General features: G+C 53.1%; 1 protein-coding gene across 2 annotated transcripts; it reads left to right on the top strand.

The window, feature by feature from the left end:
• The first annotated feature begins 4 nt into the window (after positions 1 to 4).
• On the top strand, positions 5 to 17,820 carry ITGB2 (integrin subunit beta 2). 2 transcript variants are annotated; one of them, XM_009466171.2, is made up of 18 exons: positions 5 to 275; positions 911 to 1,119; positions 3,736 to 3,878; positions 10,408 to 10,474; positions 10,839 to 10,927; positions 11,222 to 11,405; positions 11,596 to 11,766; positions 12,013 to 12,254; positions 12,577 to 12,732; positions 12,934 to 13,029; positions 13,170 to 13,259; positions 13,579 to 13,719; positions 13,982 to 14,166; positions 14,977 to 15,221; positions 15,487 to 15,706; positions 15,874 to 16,079; positions 16,184 to 16,350; positions 16,617 to 17,820. In XM_009466171.2, exons 4-18 carry the CDS (start codon positions 10,411 to 10,413, stop codon positions 16,680 to 16,682), a joined length of 2,322 nt encoding a protein of 773 aa, XP_009464446.1. In that variant the 5' UTR covers positions 5 to 275; positions 911 to 1,119; positions 3,736 to 3,878; positions 10,408 to 10,410; the 3' UTR covers positions 16,683 to 17,820. The 2 variants fall into 2 exon arrangements, with proteins under 2 accessions (XP_009464446.1, XP_087587491.1); XM_087731365.1 differs by lacking the exon at positions 5 to 275 and adding an exon at positions 9,203 to 9,366 and having other exon boundaries at positions 912 to 1,119.
• Positions 17,821 to 21,334: the final 3,514 nt, after the last annotated feature.

Here is a 21,334-nt window from a genome sequence, read left to right as displayed (position 1 = left end):
GCGGAGAGCGCCGGCCCCGGCGGCGTTGGGGGCCCCGGGGAGCTCCGCGCGACGGAGAGAAGCGCCTCCGCGGCTGTTAACTCTGAAGCGTAATGGTGGCGCCTTAAACACTAGCGTTCTGCTTTGATGGGCAGCCGGGGGGGTTAATCGCCTTAAGGCTGTCAGTGGGGCAGGCGGCCTGCCGAAGATGGCTCCTGGAAACAGCCGGAGGGCGTTCATTCAGTGTGCTTGGAGACTGCGACACAGTTAAAGTCTGGTGTAAGCCCCTGGAAGAGGTGAGGCCTCTCTGTAGCACCAGCGACAGACCAGGATGGCATGGTAGGACAGAAAGCTGAACTCTGAAACTCCCTGCCAGAAATTGTTTCTATAGTTAAAACAGCAGAAAATACCTGACAAGCCCTCGTGGAGCCCAAGCACGTGTTTGACTCTGCGGTCACAGATCTAGGTGGAGACCACTGCCAAAACAGCCTCAACCCTAGCTGCACCTTTCCATGCATGCAAGGGGGTGAAATGCAAAGCTGCTTCTCCCCCTCAGGTGAATAAAAAGCCTCATCCTTGGGAACCACAGTGGTTTTGCTCTTAAAAAGCCCCAATGGGTTCTCCGTGGTTAATGTGTCTTCGTTTTCCAGCTGGCCTTTCTTTGCCATCCCTGTCCCCCTCCGAGCTGTGTTTCCCAGGGCCTGACGTTGGGGAGCAGCCCCAGGGACCTGTGTCCTCACCCTTACTTTGGGCCTACACTGGGTAGCATTTTTCCACTGCTCTTTCAAAGCTTCAAAAATTAAAACGAGACCAATACAAAAAATACAATGATGAACATCGTGTTCACTGGTAACAGGTTTCTTAAAGCAAGGTAAACTTCTTGCCACGTACTTCTCCATGCCAGCTGAAGTTCCTTTTTCCTTTTCCCCAGGTCCCTTGTTCAGCCCTGGCTTGCAGACAGGTGAGCAAGTCTGGGGGAGCCAAGCTGCTCCTAGCAGGAAGGCCAGCATCAATGAGTCCATCTCCTGGGCAGCAGCCACTCCCATGCGGCCAAAGGGTTGATGAATATGGATCGGTGTGGCCAGCGCGAGAGTGCAAGGCAAGCTGTGCCACACAAGTGCACGGCTGGTGACCCTCCTTGTGAGTACCAAGGATGTGGGGAAATGTGGGGAGAGGTCCCTGGGAAGGTGATGCTGCTTGGAAAGTTGCCACATCCAGTTCAGGCACCTACTGACAACCAAGCGTACCCCTATACAAATCCTAGAACGTTGAAAATGAAACATATCTCTGAGGATGGAGATCCCACAGCCTTCCTGAATCCCTGCTTCCGTTGTACCGCTCGTTCAGCTGGAGTATGGCAGTGGCTGGGACACACCAAGGAAGATTTAATGTTCGTCAGGGAGAGAAAATAACACTGGGAAAACTTCCATTACCCTGCTGTAGGCTGGGTGAACATCATTTAGGAGCAAAACACCAAAATTACATCTCTGATCACCAAAATCAACAACTCTGGGGGCAACCACTCCAAGAGTGCCCAGCTGGATGCACAGCTGGATGCCCTGTTCCCCACCCCTGTTGCTCAAGAGCATCCTGCAAAAACCACAACGGTCCCACAGCCAGTGGTGGGGGGAAACACAAACCACTCTAGTAAAAATAAAATTAAAAATGGGACCTAATAAAAATAAAGATGAGTAAAAGAAAATAGAAAAAGGAATGTTGTAACAGCTTAAAATGCTTACAGTGGGGTTGGGGAGCATGCGCACTACAACTAAGCACGTACATGTCTCCAAAGGATGCCCACCCCTTCATCTGCAGCAGGTTTAAACAGCAGCAAGGATAAATAAAATGTAGAAACAAAAGACATCCTTTAAAAAATGGAATTTGTTCCCAAACTGGGAAGTATCAAAGATTAAAACCTCAAGCAGGTGAAACCCACACCAAAGGAGCATGGGTTTGCCAGCTGCGGGGGGGTAGCAAGCAGGAGAGGTTGGACACCAGCATCCTAATGCTGCCTGCTCCAGCTCTGGCTTGCTTCTGCTTGGACATCTTGTCCTATATGTGGTTGTGAAAGCACGGACACAGTGTAAGAGTAACTACTCATTGGCTAATACATGTAGTAAATAGCCAGGACTAACGAGCTACCAGGCTAAGCACTGATATGCTGGAGGCAGGGGTGGGGGAACGTGTTAAGGGTCCCCTGGGAACTGTTAGGGACTGTGCTTTGCTGTGGATGTCCGCTCAAGGCCAAGGTTGCAAGAGAGCATAAGGAACAGCTCGGGAGGAGCTGGGAATATGCCAATGTGCTTCAGCTGTGGGCTACAAGGACCCATGGTAGACCCGCTCTGCTCCCATTGCTCCAACTCAGGAGGCTCCCAGCTCTCCCACCCCCTTCTCTCGACTTTCTGTCAGTGGGAGCAGAGTGGTTTGACAAACCCAATGAAATAATTGAAGAGAAAAGAGCAGCCCAATAAGGGCCTTATGCAATACAAAAGGAAAAATTACAACAGCTCATCTCACTCGAGCGCACTTCCTTCCCCCAGATCTGCAACCAGCAACGCTGGCAGGAAGCCCCAACAGCTTTCCCAGCTTCATCTGCCCTGGCCCACCCGCTCCAGGGCTGGGGGCTGCTCTGCAGCAATCCAGCTGCAGCCACCCAGGCTTTCCAAGTAAGCTGGGGTGGGCACCCCAGCTCCCAGCAAGCTCGTCTTCAGGCTCCGTCCTCACCATATCCCACACAGCCAGGCGATAGCTGCTCCGATGCTCCCATCTGGCTGCAAAAATTGCTATGATGCTCTCTAGCTACACCCAGCAGCTGGCTGAAACCAGCCCAGAGCTCTGTTGTCTTCTTTAATAAAAACGCTAACCCATGGAGCAGTCATCAGGGCTTAGAAATTTGCTGCTGGCACTGCAATTCTCTTTGCTTGCTGCAAAAATAAACCCAGCTCCATAACTGTAAGACAGCAGCAGGTGAACTGCATCAGTATCTTATAATGCATTGTGGTCACTCAACATTAGCTTGCTGGAAGGGGAACCTACAAAGCAATTAACAAAAGCTTCACATTAATTATCTTTATAAAAAAATCTACAATCCTGTACATTTTCTGAACGACTTGTTTTTTTTTTTTTTTTTTTTTTTTTTTAAACTTTAGTGCCCTGAAGAGGTTAAGAGATAGTTGCCAGGAGCCAGTTCCTCTCTGCTCAGGGAAATACTGTTGCGGGTGCATTGGGAGGAGTTATTGCAGCCTGCACAACAGAGCTTGAAGGCTGCTTAAAAAAAAAAACCACAGCCCTGAGCTGTGCCACAGCGAGAACGGCACTGGCATCCTCTGCCAAGCAAGGAGGTGTTGCTACACCAGCAGCCAGCCCTGACACAAAAATTTCAGAGCCCAACCCAGACTCTGAGGAGAGTCAGCTCCTCATCTTCTCTGCACCTAGGGGCTACTGATAGCTCCCAAAGTAACCAGTTTCCCCCACTACCAGCTTTATTTGTCTGCTGGGGGAATGGGCTGGCCTCCGGTGGTTCTGTGAAAGGTTAATAGTGGGGCAAAAAGGGCAGGTTTTAGGTAGGATCCCTTTCCCAGGTGCAGTGGGAGGGCTGTAGACCCCTTAGTGTAGCCCAGGGAGGAGATCAGCTCCAGCCTCGCAGGGCAGGATGCTTTGGCAGGGCTTTGGCCAGCACGAGGGGGCTGGTTGAGTTTTGAAGGGGGAACACGCCCTCCCACAGCCACTGCTCTGACTTCCTCCTTTCTGCCCCAGCCGACTGTAAGAAATAGAAAGGAAGGATTGGGGTGCGTCGCAAAGCTCCCAATGCCCGGCTGCTTTTCCCAGCCAAATTTGAGAAGTTGAGACCATCCTCATCCCAGCACAAGCACAGGACAGAGGAGAGGGCTTGATGCGAGGTGAGTACAGCATCTCCATTTTCTTTGCTTCTGTTCCTCCTTTCTTGGGGGGGGTGCCGGGCGACAAGGTGGTTTCATAGCTCTGGTGTTTCCAGTGAATTTGTTTTATAATTCCTGATCTAACCTCCTGCCGCTCAAGTCCTTAAATGGGCTTCAGGGAGCTCAGTGCGGTGTCTCTCCTGTGTGCGGCATTGCACGGCAGTCAGTCTAGACAGCCTTTGCAAAGGCAGCTTGCCTGGTCTGTAATGTTTTTGCTTTTGGAGGTAGGAGTAAGCCTGGAACTGCAGGTGGTTATTGTGGGGAGGGTGTCAGACCCCACATAACCCCTTCCTCACTGCCTCACGGGCCTGGAAAGCAGAGCAGAGAGGGTGCAATGTGCTCCCCCTGCACCCTCACACATGGCGCTGGGGAGAGTGGCGGTGGCTGCGTGCCCAGCCAGCAGCATCGGGCAAGCACCAGGGCTGGGGGCTGTGCCAGCTCCCCTCTCAGGACAACCCCTCTTCCTCGTGGGATCCTGTACAAACACCCACCACCAGCTGAAGGATGTGGTGGGGAAGAGGGGAAGAGCAGAAGAGGGAACCGGCACAGCAGCATGGCACATGGGAAGCAGGGATGGCTGCCGGGGGGGCTCGGTGCAGTGCCACCGCCAGCACACTGGCACAGGGACCTTCCTGGAGGTCCCTGCACCCCTGTGGGCCTAGGAGAAGAGGTGGGAGAGGGGGGTGAGACCCTCACTCCTCTTCCATCTCTCTGTGTGCTGTACACATCAAATACTCTGCTGACGATCATTGAAAACGCCTGGCCGCGACAGGGAAGACAACAGAGGTTGCGGGCAAGCTAACTCCAGGGAGAGCAGACCCTTCTCAAAATCTTCATGACTCTCGGATGCAGACAAAATGCAGGGCACACCCCAGGTGTCAGGGAAAGCAGTCTGGCATCTGTTTTCAATGCTTTCTCCAACACCGCAGCCTCAGCTCCCAGCCTCCCAGGCAGGTGAAAAGCAAACATCTGAACACTCATAAAGGCGTCGCACCCTGCAGCCGGCAAGAATGCTGGTACGCAGCTTCTGCGAGGTGTGGGAAGGCTTTAAATGGTGTGTTTTGCTGTCACATCCTGCTTAACACGGTGGTTTTGCACTTCTTCTGTCCTCATCCTGGTGCTGTTTCAATTGCAAGCGATCTCAGCATGCTGGAGAGCATGGTGCAGGGTGATTTATTTTCTCAGAGAAAGACATATTCAGCTCACCACAGGGCTGGTGGCAATAGGGGAACCCTCTTTTGCTCCCACAAAGCACGAGCTCTGCCAGCTCCAGGGGACAGACTGTGCCCTCGGGCAGGTCCCTGGGTCCCTGCTCAGCCCTGGGACTCTGTCCTGCATCTTTGCAAACCCAGCAGCTGTCCCAGCGTCCCTGCTGGGATCGGCCAAGGGGTGATGCCCACTGCAGATCAAGCACAAGAAATGGCTTCTCTGCTCTTAAAAATCCCAGACTACCCAGGGCATGACAGCCAGTGGGGCAGCCCCTTCCCATCCAGGCAGGGCTCTGACCCAGGGAGACCCAACAGCACAAGTCTCCAGCCTCCCAGGGCAGGGCGAGGGTCCCAAGGGCACCCAGGGACCTTGGCACTCAGAGCCAAGGGACAGCACGGGCCAGGCACTTGGTGCACATGGGAGAGTGCTCATCCCACACACCCATCCCCTGCAGGGACTGGAGGTGCTGGAAAGAAATACATATAAAATGTATACATGTTTCCTGTAATAGGACATAGGAATATACATATGCTTTTTGTAGATATAGATGTATAAAAATACTTTTATATATTTTTATTTATATTTTATGTCTGTCATTTTTATATATATAAATATATATAAAAATATGTATACACACACACTGAGTGTGATACTCTGCACAGAGGGCGTCTTAGCCAGTGGGCAGCCCTGCACATGGCCATCTGCCTTGATGGGAAATATCCACGTCACACAACCAAGTGATGGAGGAAATGGCCACAAACCAAGTAACATCCACTTTCCCATCCTTGCTGTACCCTGCTCCACTTGTTTACCACCCATACATGGGGTCTGGGGCCACCCAGAGTTGTGAGGGAAAGGAGCAGCGCTGATGGGTGCAATACACAGCACCAAGTGATGCTTGGGAGCTGGAGGAAGCGCTCAGGGGCACCAAGGCACAAGCACTGACACTAGTGGCACCTCACCATTGCAGGCAGATGGTACAAACACCCCAGGAGTCCTCCTGGGATACTGGACATGAGAGGGCATCCTGCCATTTTGCAAGAAAACAGATGTTTAGCAAAGCACTAAAGGGGAGTTGCGGCTAACAGACTGCAAGACCTGTCTCTGCTGTTGAACGCTCCTCTTATTTATAGCAACGAGACCGCCACTAGCATCAACACTTCCCCTTCAGCCCTATTTATAAATCCCAACTCCTCCATGCTGCACAGCAGCCTGCTCCATCCCACCGACCCCCCGCCGGCATACCCAGCACCCTGAGAGGCTGGTCTGCCCCAGCTCTGCTCCCTGCCTGCACGCAGTACAGCCCTTTCCTCGTGCATCTTCCCCAAGGCTGCCTTCACATTTTCTGGCTCGCAGATGCTTCAGGACCATCTTGCCCTGCCTGAGCCATGCCAGGTATATAACATACAGCAAGCAAGAGATGCTCCATAGATGGAATACCCTGGTGGCTTCTGCAAAGGGCTCCTGGAGAAGCAGAGCTCTGGTCTCAAGCTGCCCGAGGCATGTGGCGAGAAGATCAGAGCTCAGCGCCAAGGAGTACCCTGGTCCTGGGGTGCAGCCTTCTCCCCCTGATGCCACCATACAGCCCTGGCCAGGGAGCAGAGCCTGGTGGGAACGCACCCTGCCCCTAGCCAGGGCACTTGGTCTTGGCACCCCAGTCCCCACCCTGGGATGAATGCGGTTGTAAAGCTCTGCAGTTCTCCTCCTTCACACCAGGGCAGGAGGATGCACTGTGTGCATTTCTCTGCTTGCCTTAACTTATGAAAAAGGAAAAAAACCCAACATTCTAAGCAGAGCACACCCAGGAGAAGAGCACCCAGGACTGGTGGTGGCAATGCAAGTTTGGGACTGAGTCAAAGGGATCACCAAGGGTGTTGGAGAAAATGCTGCTGAGGCCCATGTCTGGGCCCTGCCAATGCAGACAGTCAGACCGAAAACCTGCTTTCCCCTCCCCTGAACACTGTAAGGAGACAGACAAAAGCAGAAGCCCCATTTGTTCACTGAAAGTCACTCTACGTCATGCACACACTCATCCACCCACATTCAGTGAATAATTTCCTTCCATAGCAGAAGAAAAGAAGTGGCAACCTTTCTTCTGCTGCTCTGCCCTCGTATCAGGGTGTGCTTATACTCTTGCAACAGGGGAAAAAAAACAACTTTGGGGATTAGAAAGGCATCCAAATCCAGCCCATAAAATGAACCCTACATTACAAAACTCAATAGAGCCAGAGCTGGGTGTGTGTTGACGTTTCCACTTTATTTCTGGGGTTTGGGAGCTTTTTTTTAATCCAGTTTTAATTGCAAACTTCCTCTATTTTATGAGATGAGCCTGTAAGGAGGAACCTTTAACCTCCAGCAAGGATAACGAGCTTGCAGAACCTCGGTCCACACCATCCGCTGCCCCACGCCCTCGCAGGGCAGCAGGAATTAAACACTTGGAAACATTGGGCAGCTGGGATGGCAGGAGCTCATAGAGCCTTTGGGTTTGGTCCCCACAGCCTGTGTGGGAAGTTGTAGCATGTAGAAGAGCTGGAACCTAATTAGGCACATTTGGGGTGTTGATCAGCTGAGTGCTACAGGAAACGAGGGTGGGAGCAGCTGTCTTCCCTCCTGCCAGCAGTGGCAGCTCATGCTGGGCAAGAGCCTGTTTCTCTGACCCCATTTTTTGGGGGGGTTGCAGAAATATGAGCTCCCATTGTTTTCAGCATCCCCAGGACACCACTAATTAACTAGACACGTGCGGAAAAGCAGATGCAAGCAGCGATCAATAACAAGTGAAGAGCATGAATACAGATAAGAGTACAGCAAATGTGGTCATGAAGGAGCCAGCAGTGCCTTGGAGTGTGATGTTTCTCTTGGAGGACCTCTCAGGTTGCGCTGGCACAGGTCACCGGGTGCATCCCAGGCACAGAGCACCACAGCCCAAATGAGTGATCAAAGTCATTTCCCAGCAAAGTGCACCCAGAAGGGTCCTCCAACAGGGATCTGGTGTCCACCCCGCCTTGTTAAGAGCTTTTAAGACCTTTTTCTTCTTTTATACTTTAAGAGTTTTTACCTGTTGTCTGCAAGCTCAAACAGTGCTGGCAGAATCTGGAGGTGACAAAAATGTGTTGGGCCGGCTAAGCACGGCAAGTGCAGATCATGCAGTCTGGGACGTTGCACCTGTGATGACAAACAATGCCCTTAAAACCTCAACAAGTTGGACTGTGGTGGTGAAGAGGGACTTGTAGAAGATCTTTTTGTGAAGAAAGGCTCTGTCCACCCACCACAGGATAGTCTTGGGCCAGACATGTCAGAGCAAGCTCCGAGGCCACATCACCATGAGGGTTTGACAGAGTGACCACAGAGGCGCCTCTTGTTCCCTGTGCAGCCGTGCAGTAGCAAGGCTGCTGGAGCTCTGCTGGGGAGGCTGGCTCCTGGGCAGCGTGGGGTTCCCAAGGCTGCAAACCTTCACATCCAGATGACCCCTGCCATAAGCAATGGTGGCAACCAGCCATAGCGGTCCTGCGGCATCTCCGTGTCCATACTACAGCTGGGCAACAAACCTCACTGTGCAAATGTCACTGAAATGACACCCATCAACCTACCTAGACCTTCTTTCTGCCCTCAGGAGGAAAGCAGACCTTTCAAGGCTGACCAGTGTCATCCCTTGCTTGTCTGGTATCTTACAGAGGCTGACGAGATAAGAAAGGACATCCTGACATCTCAGACGGGGATCTGAGCAGCCTTACGTACTAACGTGGCCTCAGTTCCTTTTGAAGGTTTCCCTTGTTTTCTTGTTTCCATTTGACTCTGAGCTGTCAATTTGGCAGGTTCACAGGAAGGGGTGATGGCACTTTGTGCCAAGTTGCAGGGGCCAGGGAGTGGTTGTTTTCTTGCTCAGGGCAGCATCAGAGCTATTTCAAAACCAATGACCTGTTTTTCTGATGCTGTGTCTAATATTGCTAAAAAGGGCAATGTTTGTTGTTCCTTCATGCTTTCTTATTCCTTTTTCCTCTTTTAACAAATTCCTCTTTTCTCACTTCCCCGTGTGCGTCCATGTTGCAAGGCCATGACTCTGTTGGGTTTTGCTCCAGGGCCATGCTGGAGGAAAGGCATTATGAGAAATGACGTTGTTAATGAACAAGATCTCATTGACACCACAGGAAGAACACTGAAAAATCACTCCCTAAGAGCAATTTAGCCAACTTTATGGATGGAATAAACTTCTGGGATCAGGAGATGTGCTTTGGGGCAAGAAGTGAGTAGTGTGAGTAGCTAGAAGAAGCACTGTGAGAACGTGCTTGTGAAGAACAGTGTCTCTATCATGCTCTGAAATGCTGGTGTAACTGAGGATAGCAAGTGCTTGTGGGGTTTGGATGATGAGCTGGGAGTCCTTGCCTGCACACCAGTAAGAAATGTGCAGCCACCTTCCCCGCCCCAGGGTCAGAGCCCCCACCCATGGCATCACGTCCTGGCCCCTCTCCCTGTGCAGGTCTGACTCCAACACCCCGTCTTGCTTCCTTGCCCTGCACATTGTGCAAGAGCCAGCCTGATGGTTGCCACACTGGCAGGCTGGACCTCACCATGCAGTGTGAGCCAGCCTCTCTGCTTCCCTCAGAGATGAGACTGCAGCTCTCCTAGGATGTTGGTCACCCATGCCGTGATGTTGGAAACCCTTGCTTGTTGGAAACCCTCAGCAGGAAAACTTATATTAATTCACTACATTAAATAGTTCATTTCCTTGATGAATCAGTTAAAGGTAAAGCAAGTAGTAATAGACTTCTTTCCCCACGTATCTAGCACACCTTGCTAGTTAATTAATAGAAATGGTCCTTTTGTTAATTTTGATTCCAATTTCCATACAAATACAGGTCAACACAGAAGCTGAAAAAACTCACATCTAGTTAAAACTAAATGCAATGCTTGAGATTTTCCAATGTTACATAGATATAATCATATAGGTTGAAGAGTCTGGATAAACACTACACCAAGCTTTGCAGCAGTTCAGCTGCTCTGCTGACTTCCACATTTAGTCCAAAAGCTATGTATATTGGAAATCAACTTATTTTTGTAAAAGCACGCCAGCACCCATCCTGAGTCAGCCCACACACCCATGGTGGCTGCCCTGGTCCTGACTGCCCGACTCCTGGGGCTGCAGCAGGGTCACGCAGTGGGATGGCTGCAGGAAGGGCACCCTGGGGCCACCATCCTCTGCAGTCACTTTCTATAGGGTTTGAGTGTTCCCTTCCCTGCAAATGCCATGCACCAGGCAGTCACAGGGATGCTTTTTGTCTTGCAGAAAATGTCATGTGACTGCTGCCTCCGTCTGCTGGTGGTGACCTGGGTGGTGCTGCTGGTGATGACAGGTGAGCCCAACCTGCCCTTCCTCACTGCCTTCCCCCCAGCACCTTATGTGGGCAGTGAAATAGGGGGGGGACCCAAATGCTGCCCAACAGCAGCAGGAACAACCTCTCACACCATTGAGAGGTGTGCAAGGGCCAGATCCTGCATTTCCCAGGAACTGGAATTAACTCAAGCCAGCCCAGCTGAGGGACAGCGAGGCAAGTGAGGGCCCTGCCAGGAGCCCCAGTGTGGGTTTTGTAGGCAGGGCGGGCTCAGGACAGCATGGGTGCCTGGTGCTGGGTGTCAGAGCACCCCATGGCTGCCGCCGCTGCAGACTGGCCTCCCCCGAGTCCCCCCCGCACCAACTCTGTCTTCTCTCTATTTCAGCCTTTGCCATGGAGTGCCCCAAGATCAAGGTGGGGACATGCAAGGACTGCATCCAGTCTGGTCCTGGCTGTGCCTGGTGCAAGAAGCCGGTAGGTCCATGTAGCCTGTCGTGCTGTCAGTCCCCAGCGGTCAGCTGACAGGCAGCGGGATGGTCACCCTCCCTGCCCAGCTCTGCCTGTGGTGGAGGGGGGAGACTGCATCATGGGAGTGTTTCATGTCCTACATGGTGGATGAGGCCAGGAGGGATCTGACAGACAGGACCCTTCAACCTTCCTTTCTCCATCAATACCCTGGAGACCTGATTTGGGAGCTGGATCATCTTGTAACAAGCCCGTTCACCTCCTGCTCCTCTAATTTTTTCCTGCTGATGTTGCAACACACAGAGTTTCACCAAAGCCGGCGAGCCAGACTCCATCCGCTGTGACACCATTGAGCAGCTGCAGCAGAGGGGATGTCCGCAGAATGAGATTGAGTTTCCAGTCAACGACATTACAAAGACACAGGACAGTCCCTTAAGCAACGACATACAGCTGACTCCCCAGGAGGTGCACCTGAAACTGAGGATAGGTATGGTCTACCTGGTGTTTCCAACACCCTTCCGCTCACCCCCAGCCTCAGCCGAGATGTGGCAGCACATTGCAGCCTGCATTTCCTCCCCTTTTCTTCCAAAAGAGAGGAGGATCCCAGTGGGGGGTGGGCGATGGGGCAAGATGTGAGCCACAGCACCGCAGCTGATCCCGGCATCCCCCTCCCATAGGCCAGCCTGCTGTATTTGAGGTGAAGTTTCGCCGTGCCATGGGGTACCCCATTGATCTCTACTACCTCATGGACCTCTCCTACTCCATGCTGGATGACCTGGAGAAGGTGAAGAAGCTGGGAGGGGAGCTGCTCAGGGCGCTGGAGAGCACCACCCCTTCTCGCCGCATAGGTGAGCCTGTCTGCAGCACAGGACCCGGGCACATCTGTTTGTCTGCTGCTGGGAAGAGCTGCGGGGCTGGAGCAGGATGCAGGCAGCAGGCAGCGTAACCCGTCCTCTGCCAGGCTCGAGTGTGCCGGGGCAAGGGACATGAACACGTACACGGGGGCCAGCAGATTGTCCACACCCTGTGCCACAGGGACACCTGCCGGTCCCTGCCTGCTCTGGCCCCTGACGCTGTGGTCCTGGATGCCCTAGGGTTTGGCTCCTTTGTGGACAAGACGGTGCTGCCCTTTGTGAACACTCACCCCGAGAAGCTGCAGAACCCCTGCCCCAACAAGGACAAGCAATGCCAGCCTCCCTTCGCCTTCAAGCACATCCTCTCACTGACGGACAACGCCAAGAAGTTTGAGAGCGAAGTGGGGAAGCAGTTTATCTCGGGGAACCTGGATGCTCCAGAGGGGGGGCTGGATGCCATGATGCAGGCAGCGGTGTGTGGGGTGAGTCCTCGTGTCTGCTCTGCTGCTGCGGTGCTCACGCACCGTCCCTCAGGAGGTGGCTCTGCCCCTCTTTAGGTGGGCTCTGGAAGACCATCATGTATAAGTCCTGATTTGGCAGTGGGGCAGGTTACTCTGGGGGGGTACAAGAGAGCATCTTAGGCCAGCCTCCTGACCCTGATCTTCTGTAACCCACTTCCTCTGTGCCCCCTGCCCCACACTGCGGCCAACATGAGACTAGCCATGCTTTGGCAAGGGCCATACCATGCCTGTTGGCACTGTCCTCCCAGCCCCGCTCAGGGACAGGTCTCTGTGCCACTTGCAGGACTTGATCGGTTGGCGCAATGTGACCCGCTTGCTGGTGTATGCTACCGATGATGGCTTCCACTTCGCTGGCGATGGCAAGCTTGGGGCCATCCTGACCCCCAACGACGGCCAGTGCCACTTGGAGGACAACATGTACAAGAAGAGCAATGAGTTTGTAAGTACCTGGGGGCTGCTCAGCGGCTCTGCACCCTCAGCCTTGCTCCCCCAGGCAGAAAAAATATGTCACATAACAAGCCTGTTGCTGAGACCACAAGGTCACCATAATCACCATAATTTGGGCCGTGAAACCCAAACTGTTCACCCTTCTGCTGATGGAGGAGATCATGCTGAGAGTGGCATCCCTCTCCCCACCTAGGACTACCCGTCTGTTGGCCAGCTGGTCCAGAAACTTGCTGAAAACAACATTCAGCCTATTTTTGCTGTCACCAGTAAGATGGTGGATGTTTACAAGGTAAGGAGACTTCAGATGCTCCAGGTGCCTCCTGTCCCTCCCCAGGAGGACAAACAGCTATGCGTGTCCTCCTGCTGCTGCCCCCTGCTCCGCCGCCGTCACATGGGGGCATCGCTCACCTCTTTGTTTTCCATTGGCAGAAACTCAGTGAGATGATCCCAAAGTCTGCAGTGGGAGAGCTGAATGAGGACTCCAGCAACATCATTGAACTCATCCAGGTGGCCTACAACGTAAGTGCTGGAGGAGGCTGTTTTGCCTGTCTCGCAGGGCTCGGAGCAGGGCAAGGTTCTCATCGTGTGTCCTCACCATCAGAGAACAGTTGGGACCAGGGCTTTGAGGACAGGACATGCTGAGACCCTCTCCCCACAGCAAGCAAGAGATTCCCACCTCTCCAGTGCTATCACCTGCCTTTCCAGAACCACTCCAGGCAGCTGAGACCCCAGCCTGGGGTGCTCCCTGCCCCTATCCCCTGGGCTGGGGGGAAGCCCCAGACTCCCTTGCATTGATCTCCTCTTGGACTGATGGCACTTTCTCCAATATTCCCCACAGAACCTCTCCTCGCGGATCATCCTGGACCACTCCACCCTGCCGGATGTCCTGGATGTCAAATATGACTCCATGTGCAGTGAGAACAAGGTTGTCTTGGATGAAGCGAGAGGGCAGTGCGACAATGTCAAGATCAATGATGAGGTACGTTCCCCCGTACCAGGAACACCCTGCAGCTCACAAGGTCCCTGATGCCCATCCTCTTTAACAGCAGGAACCTAGCCTGTTGTTCAGGCTTTCTGTTTACATGAATTTAATGCCAAGAGTGTCCAAAATGCTGCATGATGGGGGAGTCTTCCATTGCGCTGGATGTGCATGTGCTCAGCCTGGGGCTGATACTGCCCTCCGATTGCTGAAGCTACCTGATGGCCTCTGGCCCTTCCCTTTCTCACTCTGCACTTTATAGGTCATCTTCAGAGTGAAGGTCACGGCCAAGGAGTGCATCAAAAGCCAGTCCTTCACCATCCGGCCACTGGGCTTCACAGACACCCTCACTGTCCACCTGGACAGCAATTGCAACTGCAACTGCAACGAGCAGCCTGACCCAGCTGCCTGCAGTGGGAAAGGCAGCATTGTTTGTGGGATCTGCAGGTACGTGCTGTCCCCCCCCAAACACTATTTCAAATGCTGCCAGAGCTAGGGAGCTGCTGGGAGAGGGCCGTTGGGCCAAGCCGAGGTCAGCTGCGTGGTGCACTCGGTTCCTCCAAGCACCTCCACGCCTGGAAAATGTAGGGCCAGGTGAGGGCTCAGCAGAGGGGTGTACATGTGGCAATCAGTCATGGCCTGGCTCTGCACCTTTGCACCAATTTTCTTCTTCAGAGAGATGGTTTACATTCATGGAGGCAGGGGACACAATGAGCTCTCCCTTCTGTTGGTGGGGTCTGCTGCTTTCGTAAGGGCATCCACCCACCTGTCTATCTAACTATCCACCCATCCATCCAACTATCCAACCATCCAACCATCCACCAACCCACCCATTGAGCAGGCACAGATTTCTGTAGAAATCTCTCAAAATCCCACTTTGGGACTGTAGTTCACGCAGATGTTTGAGTGCAATTATCACTTCATGGCCCCTTGGTGACAGGGAGAGGAAAAGACTGGGTTTCCTCAGGAAACACTCAGATCTCCTTGGCAAGGGTTTGGAAATTATAAATAGAACAATAATTTCCAGGCAACTGTTTGGTGTTGTAAATATGAACAGTGGGGAGAGCAGCATTTCTGAGGTTTCCTCCGGATCAGCTGCCCTGCTCCAGCACAGAGTTAGCACCAACAAGCCGTGGTTGGGTTTCGGTGAGGCTGTCCCAGATTTGCTCCACTGTGGCTGAGGTCTGGGCCCCACACATGCCCCACAGCATTTCTTGTGGCTGCTGACCCAGGCTTGCTCCTCTCTTTTGATGGCAGCTGCAATTCGGGCTACACGGGGAAGAACTGCGAGTGTGACACCAAAGGCAAGACCAGCAAGGAGCTAGAGGGCAGCTGCCGGAAGGACAACAGCTCGGTCATCTGCTCGGGGCTGGGGGACTGTGTGTGCGGGCAGTGCATCTGCCACACCAGCGACGTGCCTGAAAAGCAGATCTACGGCACCTTCTGCGAGTGTGACAACATGAACTGCGAGTTTCACAACGGCTCCCTCTGCGGTGGCAAAGGTGATGCATCTGCGTGATGGGTTCTCCACTGGGGCACTGTTTAGAAAGATTAAATCCCCAGGGAGATGCTGCCTTTCCCTGCCAAATCCCAGGTGGGTGGGTTTGGGAGTCTTGGGTCCCACTGCACCAGCCTGCAGGACCTCCTCAACCATCCCATGGAGGTTGGCATGGAGAGCGCAGGGTGGGTGATGCTCTCCAAGCATGGGCGGAGGGAGGGCGATCTGGCTTTTTGTAGGATCCTGGTCTGAAAGGTCTTCCGCTGCAGACCGTGGGAAATGCGACTGCGGGGAGTGCAAGTGCACGCCTGAGTACCAGGGCAGCGCCTGCCAGTGCAAGAAGTCAACGGATGGCTGCTTGAACATCCGTGGCAACGAGTGCAGCCACCGCGGGACCTGCCACTGCAACCGCTGCCAGTGCTGGGGGGGATACCAGCCCCCCTTCTGCCAGGAGTGCCCCGGCTGCCCCTCACCCTGTGGCAGATATGTGTAAGTGACACGTGTGGACATGGCATGGGGGGTGGCGGGGATGCCCCCACCTGCCGGGCAGGCACAGGCAAGCCCTGCCTGTGCTTGGGCAGAGTCCAGCCACAGTCAAAGCCAGGTGAGAGAGCCTCTGCCCCTGCAGAGGTGAGCTGTGGCCGCCTGTTTTGCAGCTCCTGCGTGGAGTGCAAGGCCTTCCTGAGTGGCCCCTTTGCAAAGAACTGCTCCGAGGCCTGCCCCAACATCCAGTTGGACACGAAGTTGACAGGGGTGAGCAGGCAGTGCAGGGAGAAGGACTCCCACAACTGCTGGATCTCCTTCCGCATGCTCCAGGAGGATGGCAAGGAGATATACACTGTCAGTGTCGATCCTAAAAAAGGTACGCTAGCCCTGCTCTTCCTGTCCCTCTGCAGGCCAGCTGCCAGCTCTGCCATGGTGGCCTTGCCAGGGGCTGCAGCCGGACTCTGTCTGTCTGCCCCGCAGAGTGCCCAGAGCCTCCCAACATCGCGCTGATTGTGGGAGGCACCATCGCCGGCGTGGCCCTCATTGGCCTGGTGCTCCTGCTGATCTGGCGGCTCTTGACAGAGCTGTTTGACCGCCGGGAATACCGCCGGTTCGAGAAGGAGAAGTCCAAGGCCAAGTGGAATGATGTAAGATGGTGGTGGGGTGTGCTGGGACATTCATGTACACGCATGTACATCCAGGGGACACCTGGAGGGAACATTGTCTCCAGAGGCAGGCCTGGCAGACCTGAACCCTCCCCACTGGCTGGTTTCGCAGACTGGCTGGATTTTGCAAGGGGCTAAAGCAGCCTGTGGGCTTTTCTGCCAACGACATTGGGAGGGGTGGAGTGGGTAACACTGCTGAAAATCCAATACAGCACAACAACACGGGCCTCTCACCTCTCTCCCTCCAGGCTGATAACCCCCTCTTCAAGAGTGCCACCACCACGGTTGTGAACCCCAGGTTTAATGGGCAATGAAGCAGAGCAATGCCCGGCAGTGCTAGGACCCACCATTAAATAAGGAAACGGCAAGCTAAGGAAATCTCAGGCTCCCACCTCCTCTTATTTACCCTGTTGGTTTGTTCCCTTCTTCCAAGAGGCCACCAGCACGTCAGGCACTGGCTGAGGGGCTGCACCATGCCTGTCTCCTGGTGCAGCGCTCGACAGTTGGGTTAGTGGAGCTGGGAGAAGGGAACAGCTGCAGATTTGCCGTGGATGGGACTGCAAAGCAGGTCTCACCAGTGGGCACATGCAACGGCTCCCATACTGGTTACTGACTGTCTCAGCTCTTGATGCTAGTTTTGCCTTATGGCAGGAGCTTCGGACACCAAGCCCCAAAACCAGCTGAGTGCACAGAGTACTTCCAGCTTTGATTTGGAGCTGGGATTTCAAAACTTCCATTTCTCTTCTGCTCTAGCAGGATCTATTCCCAGGCTGCTCCATGCTTTCCCCCTGCTGCACTGGTCTCCACCATTATGTTTCTAAACGACTAGTTTCTAAAGCACTCACTGCTGAGCTGTTTGTGGAGGGTTGCAGTGAGGTGATGGGCCCTAAGGGCTGGTGAGCACCTGTACCCAGAGATGAAGAGCAGCTGGGGAACATGCACTGAATCTTTTTTCCAAATCATCAGCTGCTCCCTGGTGTTGCTCCCCTCCAGACCTACCTTGGGCATGGTTCTACTTGGCCTCCTGCAAGCTTGGCTAACCTCCACCAGGCCTTGAGCCCTCTGCATGACAAGGAGGCAAAGAAGCAACTGTTTGAACTATGAAACATCGGCACCAAGCACATGAAACATTGCCTGCAGCTCAGATCTTGGCCACAGCTTCTTCCACCATCCCCATGGCTCTTTTCCCTGCTCTGTGAGCGCATCAGATATGCGGAGGGCCATGTATGCAAAAGACCTGGCAGTACGCAGAGCATCTCCAGCTCAGCACTTTTCCAAACCATGCACAGAAGCTAATTGCTCTTACGTTGTGGGGTCATTCCTGTGAAATAGCGGTACAATTCCATATTTGCTTTAAGTTTGGGAAAAATTTGCATATAGCTGTATTATGTCACATCTTCATTTGCTCTTTGAAGAGGTTTAACGTTAATAAAAATTAATAAATCAAGTAAATACATCTGTCCTGCTAAGAATCAGGTGCAAGGGCAGCAGCTGAAGCGTTCATCAGAGAAACTACAGCAAAATCCTGTCATCGTTGACAGCATCTCCCATAGATACAGTGCCTGGGAAAGATGCTGGCCAGAGAAACAAACTGTCTTCTACACTAATTTGCCATCTACGTCCTGAAAGGTGCTCCCCGCAAGCCAAAAATGACTCACTAAATGATGCAAACCAGTTCTTGTCCCTGCCAATCTACTGGCAGCTATATGTAAGCGACCTTAAACAAGAGTGGCTGTACCACATCAGATCAGGGGTTAATTTGTGCCATTTTGCTGTTATTCAACAGTGTCTGTGAGGGTCTAGGGCAAGGTAAGAAGAAGGAAAGTGTGTCTAATACTTTCCCCAGTACGCTCCCAGCCTGCAGCTATTTTTGGCACCAGAACTCCCAACGCAGTGTAGGTCCTGTGCACCCCGCACCTGGCTGCACAAAGACACCAGAGGCACCCGTTAGGGCTCTGGGCCTTGGATGCAATGCCCATTGCCAGGGACCCATGCAGAGGCTGTTGTTACTTAGAATCATCATAGAATCGTTAAGGTTGGAAAAGACCCTTAAGATCATCGAGTCCAACCGTTAACCTATCACTGCCAAGTCCACCACTAAACTATGTCATCAAGCACCACGTCTACACATCTTTTAAATACCTCCAGGGATGGAGACTCAACCACTTCCCTCGGCAGCCTGTTCCAATGCCTGACTACCCTTTCAGTGAAGAAGTTTTTCCTAACATCCAACCTAAACTTCCCCTGGCACAGCTTGAGGCCGTTTCCTCTCGTCCTATCGCTTGTTACTTGGGAGAAGATACCAACCCCCACCTCGCTACAACCTCCTTTCAGGTAGTTCTAGAGAGCAATAAGGTCTCCCCTCAGCCTCCTTTTCTCCAGCTCCCTCAGCTGCTCCTCATAAGACGTGCTCTAGACCCTTCACCAGCTTTGTTGCCCTTCTCTGGACACGCTCCAGCACCTCGATGTCCTTCTTGTAGTAAGGGGCCCAAAACTGAACACAGTACTTGAGGTGCGGCCTCACCAGTGCCAAATACAGGGGTGCTATCACCTCCCTGGTCCTGCTGGCCACACTCTTCCTGATACAAGCCAGGATGCCATTGGCCCTCTTGGCCACCTGGGCACACTGCTGGCTCATGTTCAGGCGACTGTCAACCAACACACCCAGGTCCTTTTCTGCCAGGCAGCTCTCCAGCCACTCCTCCCCCAGCCTGTAGCGTTGCATGGGGTTGTTGTGACCCAAGTGCAGGACCCGGCACTTAGCCTTGTTGAATCTCATGCAGTTGGCCCCGGCCCAATGATCCAGCCTGTCCAGGTCCCTCTGTAGGGCCTTTTTAGCCTCCAGCAGATCAACACTTCCACCCAACTTGGTGTCATCTGCAAACTTACTGAGGGTGCACTCGATCCCCTCATCCAGATCATCATTGAAGATATTGAACAGGACTGGCCCCAACACTGAGCCCTGGGGAACACCACTCGTGACCGGCCACCAACTGGATTGGACTCCATTCACCACCACTCTCTGGGCTTGGCTGTCCAGCCAGTTTTTAACCCAGAGCAGAGTGCACTTATCCAAGCCGTGAGCAGCCAGCTTCTCCAGGAGAATGCTGTGGGAGACAGTGTCAAAGGCCTTACCAAAGTCCAGGTAGACAACATCCACAGCCTTCCCCTCATCCACTAAGCGGGGCACCTTGTCATAGGAGGAGACCAGGTTAGTGAAGCAGGACCTCCCTTTCATAAACCCATGCTCGCTGGGCCTGATCCCCCAGTTGTCCTGCACGTGCTGCGTAATGGCACTCAAGATGATCTGCTCCATGGCCTTCCCCGGCACCGAGGTCAGGCTGACAGGCCTGTAGTTCCCCGGATCCTCCTTCTGACCCTTCTTGTAGAGGGGCGTCCCATTTGCTACCTTCCAGTCATCTGGGACCTCCCTGGTTGACCAGAACTGCTGATAAATGATGGAGAGTGGCTTGGCAAGCTCCTCTGCCAGCTCCCTCAGTATCCTCGGGTGGATCCCATCTGGCCCCATGGGCTTGTGGGCATCCAGGTGGAGGAGCAGGTCGGTGACTGCCACCTCTTCAACAACTGGGACTTCATTCTGCATCCTATCTCCATCCCCCAGCTCAGGGGCCTGAAAACCCCAAGGATGACCAGTCTGACTATGAAAGACTGAGGCAAAGAAGGCATTAAGTACCTCAGCCTTCTCCTCATCCTTTGTGGCAATGTTTCCCTCTGCATCCAACAAAGGATGAAGATTCTCCCTGGCCCTCCTTTTGTTGCTGATATATTTGTAAAAAAATTTTTTATCATCTTTAATGCTGGTGGCCAGTTTAAGTTCTACTGGGCCTTCGCCTTTCTAATCTTCTCCCTGCATAACCTCACAACATCCTTGTAGTCCTCCTGAGTTGCCTGCCCCTTCTTCCAAAGGTGGTAGGCTCTCCTTTTTTTCCTGAGTTCCAGCCAAAGCTCTCTGTTCAGCCAGGCCGGTCTTCTTCCCCGCCTGTTCGTCTTACGGCACATGGGGACGGCCTGCTCCTGTGCCTTTAAGATTTCCTTCTTGAATAACATCCAGCCTTCCTGGACTCCTTTGCCCTTCAGGACGGCCTCCCAAGGGACTTTGCTGACCAGACTCCTGAAGGGCAAAGTCTGCCCTTCTAAAGTTCAGTGTAGCGGTTTGAATACTTGAACATGAAGAGACTCTGTCCCCTGTCAGCCACTGCAGGTCTTACTGCTGGTGTAGTGTGTACAGTGCAAGTACAACCACATACATGCTTCAGAGAACAATTAGAGAAAATCGATGAGGGATCCAGACTTTTTCAGAAAGACATATGATCAGTAATTGCATTTGACAGAAGTATATGCTAGACTATGTGCAAAAGCCCAGAGGGAAAACAGTGAGCTAGGAGGGTCCTTCACGCCCTTGGTCTTGCTTTAGCCCAAAGGCTTGGTGGTCCCTCTGTGGAGACCTCCTTGCAAAAAGTCAGAAGTATTTCTCAGCCAGGTGTCGAACAGCTCTTTCTCCAGATTTCAAGCACTGCCCCAGAACATCCTTTCTTAAAGTTGTTTAATTTCCACCAGGAATAAATTAACAGTATTTTCTTTGATTTAGGGTGGGGAGGGAGCTGGCTGGTTTTCAAGTCAAGGTATTGATTTGATTTTCGTAAAAGCAGAAGTCAGCAGTACAGGCTGGGACACCTTGACGGGTTCAAGTGGCTGTCCTGCTGGCTGGGAGGACGCATGGTCCCCCCATTACTGCACACAAAACCTGCACCCAGCCCATGACACAATGCATCATTCAAGACAAGGCTGCTGAGATGAGGCAGAGATATGTCGGAGCCCCTGCAGGGCTCTTCTCATCCGGGGAGAGGGACCACCACCACTGCTGGGAGGGCAGGAGGCAGAGGGGTTGCAGGAGCTGCCAGGCCACATCCCAAGAGAAACAACATCAACCAGCAGAGCCAACAGC

Source organism: Nipponia nippon, unplaced genomic scaffold (genome assembly GCF_047370975.1).
Source record: "Nipponia nippon isolate SJK-2023a ecotype South Korea unplaced genomic scaffold, ASM4737097v1 scaffold_5, whole genome shotgun sequence".
In the NCBI taxonomy this organism is placed as follows: Eukaryota; Metazoa; Chordata; class Aves; order Pelecaniformes; family Threskiornithidae; genus Nipponia; species Nipponia nippon.
The sequence above is the reverse complement of the archived record's forward strand: the minus strand, read 5'-3'. Positions and strand labels throughout refer to the sequence as shown.

Bases quoted from the DNA above. Each gene is read 5' to 3' on its own strand.
- ITGB2 (XM_009466171.2), top strand. From the start codon at position 10,411: ATGTCATGTGACTGCTGCCTCCGTCTGCTGGTGGTGACCTGGGTGGTG. The intron at 10,928-11,221 runs GTAGGTCCATGT...TGCAACACACAG, and splicing joins GTGCCTGGTGCAAGAAGCCG to AGTTTCACCAAAGCCGGCGA. The intron at 13,030-13,169 runs GTAAGGAGACTT...TTCCATTGGCAG, and splicing joins AGATGGTGGATGTTTACAAG to AAACTCAGTGAGATGATCCC.